The sequence below is a fragment of the Lissotriton helveticus genome, chromosome 3_1, assembly GCF_964261635.1.
Source record: "Lissotriton helveticus chromosome 3_1, aLisHel1.1, whole genome shotgun sequence".
Lineage (NCBI taxonomy): Eukaryota > Metazoa > Chordata > Amphibia > Caudata > Salamandridae > Lissotriton > Lissotriton helveticus.
In genome coordinates this window covers 1,649,440,184-1,649,446,762 of record NC_136061.1, presented here as the reverse complement: position 1 = coordinate 1,649,446,762, position 6,579 = coordinate 1,649,440,184, and the positions used below count along the sequence as shown (strand labels likewise).

The 6,579-nt window shown below is 42.4% G+C and overlaps 1 protein-coding gene across 2 annotated transcripts in view; it reads right to left on the bottom strand.

The window, feature by feature from the left end:
• Positions 1-2,085: 2,085 nt before the first annotated feature.
• FAIM (Fas apoptotic inhibitory molecule) overlaps positions 2,086-6,579 on the bottom strand; it is a 109,601-nt gene continuing 105,107 nt past the window's right edge. For both annotated transcript variants that reach the window (XM_078682411.1, XM_078682412.1), the window contains exons 4-5: positions 4,663-4,712; positions 2,086-2,380 (exon numbers count right to left, since the gene is read on the bottom strand). In XM_078682411.1, the coding sequence (XP_078538537.1) occupies positions 2,231-2,380; positions 4,663-4,712 (200 nt within the window). In that variant the 3' untranslated portion in view covers positions 2,086-2,230. The remainder of the gene's footprint in view (positions 2,381-4,662; positions 4,713-6,579) is intronic.

Below are 6,579 nucleotides of genomic sequence, written 5' to 3'. Positions count from 1 at the left end.
TCCCTTAATCAAGAGAAGAAAGGCTTTCACTGGCAAGCAAATCTCCTAAAGCTTCAACAGGTTCATGTGGTGCCCGGACTCCGTAGGAAACCAGAGTCCTCTTCTCTTCACCCTGACCGAAACCCGGGATAGAGGCTGAAAGATCGAAATCATAGCCTGAATATCCCGGACTCGCTGCTCTGGAGGATAAACCTGAAACTGCACCGAGAACCGAATCGCTCCGATGAAGAGGAGCTTACTTAGAGGGAATCAGGTGCGACTTTGGCATGTGGATGGAGAACCCCAGCAAATGCAGGATGTCGGCCGTAGTCTGGAGGTGGGAGACGACTGTCCGGGACGCGCCTACCTTCAACAACCAGTCATCGAGATAGGGGAAGACTGGACCCACAGATCTGTGCAGATGAGCTGCAACCACCACCATCACTTTCGTGAACACCCGAGGGGCGCTGGTAAGGCCGAAGGGCAGCACGGTAAACTGAAAGTGCTCGTGGCCTACCGTGAACCGCAGGTAACGCCGGTGGGCCGACAGAACGGGGATGTGCAAATAGCTTTATCCGGCACTTGAGATCCTAGAGTTAAGTTAATCTCCCAGAGGAATTCATGGCTGTCCTATGGGAGGAGAAAACCCACTAATCGGCACCTGCTAGATAGCTACGTGGAACATGTTCATGCACTACTGTATTTCGAAACAATTAGATCTTTTTTCTGCCCTTTTGCAGGAGCTTGCTTCCTACCTTCTACCCCTTTGCACGGCTGGTCTCGCTTACACTTCCATACACTTATACTTATCAGCAGTTGCAATGTACCTTCAAACCAAACAGCATTCATCTAATTCTAGGGTCCCTGTAACTAAAGTTCTCATAGTCGTTCTAAGGAGGATAAATCCCCCAAAGACACCTCCTGTGCCTGTCTATGACCTTGTGGTTCTCATACAACTTACTGGCCTTCCCTTCGAGCCTCAGCACACTTGTGATATTCAGTTCTTGTAGCAATCACCTACCTCAGATGTATTAGTGAACTTTGAGCCTTTACAATACATGAACCATAAATTCAGGTTCATAAGGACAGGGTAGTTCTTCGTACCAACCCTAAATTGTCCACCCAAGGTGGTCTTATCATTCCATATGAACCAAACGATTGAGCTACCTGTTTTTCCCCACAATCAGAATCTGTAGCGGACAGGGCATTTCACACTCTGGGTGTTAAAAAAGAGCTAAACGTATTGTAGCCTCCACCAAATCCCTTAAGGGGTGCATCATCTCTAAAGCTGGCATTGCCAGGTAGGTAGTTAAAAATAATCATTCTGTGCTAAAGCCAAGTTCACTCTTCTTGTGCCTCCAAGAACACTCTACACATAAAAAGGGATTCACATTGACCTTTTAGGTAGCATCCCACTGATGGATATCTGCAAGGCTCCTACTTGGTCAACTGCATGCCTTTACCAAGCACTACTGTGTGGATGTTTTAGCACGTCAACCAGTTTTACTTGGCCAGATGGTATTGAAAACATCTGCATGGTCTGCTAGCAAGCCACCACTTTGGAGAGGGACTGCTTTGTAGTCTATGCTAAGCATGTCTCTTTACAGCCACATATGCTATGAAAAGAAATGTTACTTACCTTGTAACTGTCCGTTCGTAGTATGTAGTGCTGTAGATTAATTTGTACCTACCCTTTTCCCGGAATTCAGTGATGATCATAGATATTTCTATGCCTCTTCATTTATTCAATTTACTAAACACAACACACTCTCTCTTCAACACTACACAACAGTCCACTTACAGTATTCACCCGCGGAGTGGATAGCAATCTGAGGTGGAGCCCGTGTGCAGGTAGATTCTGGATTAACGGATGATCCACAACAGGTTCTATGACACAAAGTTTTTAGAAGAAAAACAGTTTGCAAACTTCTGGGCCCAACACTAGATGGCAGAAGTAGGTATGCAGAGCATTTACATTTACAGCACTACACACTATAAACAGGTGGTTACATGTAAGTACCATGTCTAGCTTAATTGTTTATATGCGATACATTTTTACATGCACATTAGACAATACTCTATGTAATCCAATGAAATATCAAACTGTATTATTTAAAAAAAGGTATTTTATTGGCTCATTGATCTAGAAAATAAAAAAAAACTGAATTGAAGGTGAAGGCTAATTATAGGTACGTTAATTCGAATAAATATTAACAATAGTTTCCCCCCCCTAGAAATTACATAAAAAGAGCTATTCTGCGGTTTCTGGAATCTCCTTGTCATCCACAATGAGTGTGTGAATGATTCCTTCTCTTCGTTTTCCGCTGCTAACGGCTTTAATACAACAGTCGTGATTTCCAATGCTGAAATGTGTCTCTGTGCCATCTTCTACAAATTCGCCCTAAGGAAGGAAAAAAACAGAAAATGTATTGGGGTAAACCTTACACGTTTCTGATGCAAGAACATGATTTCCAAGATGGCTGTTTACACTGAATCCTGATTCCCAACAAGTATGTTTTAACATACCTATATGATCCCGAATCAGTGCAAGAAAGAACATTTTTAATCATGTCTTAAGAAGTTTGTCAGTTTTGCTGCGATCATGGTTGATTAGCAAACGTTAAACATTCAATGATTCACATTTAAAATACGCACTCAAAGTTATGAAAATTGTTTCTGTTCATGTCCGTGAGAATCTAATGATATCAGAATGCTTAGGCACTCACATCATCATAAAGCATCTCCTTACACAGATTTGCGGACAAATACTGGCAAGATTCAAGGCTGATAAGAGACTGATATCACTTACCAAAATCCAATCTTGGCAGTTGGTGCCATTTTGCATGACAATGTTTGAATCCACTCTAGTGATCCCTATGAGTTTTCCTAATTCTACACGAATAGAAAGGCTGAAGCAAGAGAGAACCTTCTAATGCAAACAAACTGTCACTTAGCCCTCCACTTAAAAAGGTTGGACAATCTTGTTCTAGCTCTTTCTGCGAGTTAGATACAAACCCAAACACTGAAGCTCAGGATATTTTTTTCCCCATGGGCTGGACATCAAGGAATCCTGGGCAAACGTCAGGAATCTGTCAGCTCTCGTGTTTCCCATGAATCGAGGTCCATATGCTCTTGTCACAGAATTTAGGTGGCAGACAAGTGATTCAAATGTATCTAATGTATTGAACGGAATATTATATTTCTGGCCGTGGTCATTGAGGTAGAAAAGGGGGCTAAATAATACTGTGGAACTAGTACCCAAAGGCCCACTGCACAAAACTATTTACGGTGGTGGAGATAATCCAATTTCAAAAGGTGACCACTGGCAAGGGAACAACTAGGAAATGTTTTAGTTAAAGGTGTCTGGTGAACTGGAAACTCCTGCCTCCAGTAGCAGACACAAGCATGGCCAGTGACTCTTAACAGGTCCCAGTGGCACTTAAGGTTGCCATGTGGTGCTTGGGAACGAGCTAGAACATTGTGGTTCACACCAGAAGATGTTCACAAATATGCTTGCATCTTTGAAGTGGGTGGTTGTGGAAATGCTTTCTGTGTAGTGGAAACCAAAGTTCCGGTCAGGGTTTCAACAGAACTTTTAACTTCAATATACGAAGAACCACAAGTAGTAGGAAGTTGGTCCCAACAGTTCTGCATTCCGTGTGACCAGCCTGACAAAACAGAAGGCAAAAAAGGGACATTACGAGAACATTTAGATTTTCTCTCCGACTCAAAAACAGGAAATACAGATGCCTCATAATATCAAACAAGGATTCAGTGACCTCTTCAAAGCCACTTCTACATCCACCTTAGGGTTATGGTCGCAGGTGCACACAACAGGATAGTCAGGTAAAAAGAGAAATGCAGGCTCACCAGCTGGCAAAGTCCTCCAGAGTCTCTGGCACATCTTCAGCCCTCACATGATGACAAAATGCATCAGTTCTTTGGACACAGTACAATTGACTGAGCAGACACTGTCCCTGACTTGGTCCTACATGCACTTTTCAGTCACCTGGGCTTGGGCTGTGTGATCCTCCAGGCGAGCTCCTGTCCTTATAGGGTGTGTCAGGAACTTAACTTTTAGGTAAAGGCTTAAGTTTCTACTTTGTCTGGTCATACGCTACTTAAAGCCTCGATGATAACAGTAATGTATTGCTCTCTTCCTGGCACACGGTCTCACTGGCCAAAGTTGTATAACACTTGAGATAGCTGAAATCCAGCAAAGACATCAATTCCCTAGGTGAAGACATTGGCGGAGTGAGAAATGCACTCTATTCCCCTGGAACAATCTCAAACACTTTCAGAAAATCCTCAACAGGCAGTCTTGAGCTGATCTTTTCATGCAGCGTGAGGTAACTGCCACATGAACTCTAATATCATGGGATCCAATTGTAATAGGGTGCTCCGCATTGTCAGTGAACACCAAATACAATCTTCTCAAATCTTACAACAGGAGTCTTTTGCGCTGGTGCACGTTTCTGCCTGAGTAGCTGGAGACAAGCCTCTGGACCAATACATATCCGCCTCGCCTACTTGGATACGTGTCAATAATGTAAATACTCTAAGCGCACTTTTCTCATGCATTATTGATCTCATGCTTCATTGAATACAAACAGGGTACATTGCTAATTAAACCTAATAACGTTTGAATTAGTATAAACGCTTTTGCAGGTAATCTACACATACCGCAGTTTCCATATTTCTGCCATTGCACCATACATCCATCGTGTCCTTCTCTAAGGAAAAGAAGAAAATAAACGAAAAACAAATTGAATGCAACTGGACAGCAAAATCATAAAAGTTCACTTGACCATTAGATCCGGAACATGAAATCTAACACTCAATTTTATTTTATGTCCATGATTCTAGGACTACCATAAGTTCAGCAGTCTATGAACAGTTTTCCTATTATGAACTTTAAAAGAGATTTCTTTTTCTGATGTATATTATCCATGTGTTCATCATCCGCACAGGTTCTCTAAAATGAATCAACCCACAGTCTGTATCGGAAGACCAAAGTCTAACCCAGCATATTTTCATAAATAATATACTACTATATCCCCTTAATAGTGCAGTTCTCTTCGTCTACCAAGCCTTCTGAAGTCATTTTTTATATATGGTACTGTGGAGGAGATGCATACATTGTAAAGCTTCAATGATAACTATACCTACGTTCACACTATTTAAAACAAGCCCCCAGGATGAATGCGCTTTGCCCTACGAAGAATCATTAACAGAATGCATGGAATAACTTTGTTCCTAACTGCTCTGCACTTGTTAACTTGTGACAAAATGATTAGCGCTGGCTCCATAAATAAAAACAAACATGGCATCTGTTCCAGTGTCCATTCTCCTACCTTCTTCAAACATCTGGTACATTATGCTTAATAGCTTACATACAATGACTACAGAGTAAAGCTTGTTTCATACTCAGGAATTTGAGGGACCAAAACCATGACCTGGCTCAGATTAGAGTAAACTAAAATAGATTCTTTGTCAGAACATAGTTGACAAAAATATTGCCCGACATAATACCATGGCCTAAATAGCATTTACAAAAATATTGCTATATTGGGTGTACATTTTCTAAAATAGTCTCTACAGAGGTGAATTTCTGTCAGTGGAATTTAGGATACTGAGGGCCTGCTTCACAAAGTTAACTTACACTTTTGAGTAAGTTTACTACTTTTTGGTAGTCACAAACTCCAAATGTAAGTTACTACAAAAAAAAAACAATAGCAAGTCTAGCACTACAGATGGACAATTATTGGTACTGCAACACCCTCCAATACAAAATAATGGAGGTTGCCAGTAGTTGGCCATGTGTAATGCTGGACTTACTACAAAAGTGGAGTTTGTGAATATCCCAAAAATAGTAAACGTACTCAAAGTTTATACTTATTGAAAAGTGCAGTTTGTGAATTAGGCTCAATATTTTTGTGAGACGATTTTTAGGCTATGGTATTTTTGAATGATATTTTTAATGGTTGGGACACACCATAGATTCAGAAACCCCCCTCACCACATTAAACATACACACTGTTTGATTTAAGTAACCTCTTGCTCCTAGTCCAATTCCATTTTTAAGAATGGAATACAAGGGGGGAGGAGCTTGGCGGGCATCCGTGATGGCCGCTTGAGCACAGCGCTCTCCGGACCCTCGCCGCTCCCGGCGATTTATCCTGACTAGATCCTGATTTCTTGTAAGAATTCAAGTAGAGGACGTTTGGCTGATTACCCTGGCACTTTTCGGAATTTGCTTTGGATCTCGTCCTCCTGAGCTACGGTGGTCTGAACTTTTGGGCTCCACCCTTGAGGTGCGCCCGGGACGGGGTGCAGATCTGTGGCCGTCCTGGAATTGAACAACAACGGCAGGAGATCTGGCCTTGTGAGACCCCCTTCCTGAGTTTCGGTTTCGATTCTGTCTCGACCTGTGCCACGAGTGTGCGTATCGCGCTTGGCTGAGGCTTGGAGACAGTTTGGACACGGGGCTTTCCTCTTGTCTATTTGCTGGTTTGGTGGCCTCCTCCCGAGTTGAGCCCTTCTTTTCGGTGTACTTTTGATCCTGAGTTTTGGGTGTTTGGCCCGTCGACCTTGGTGGCT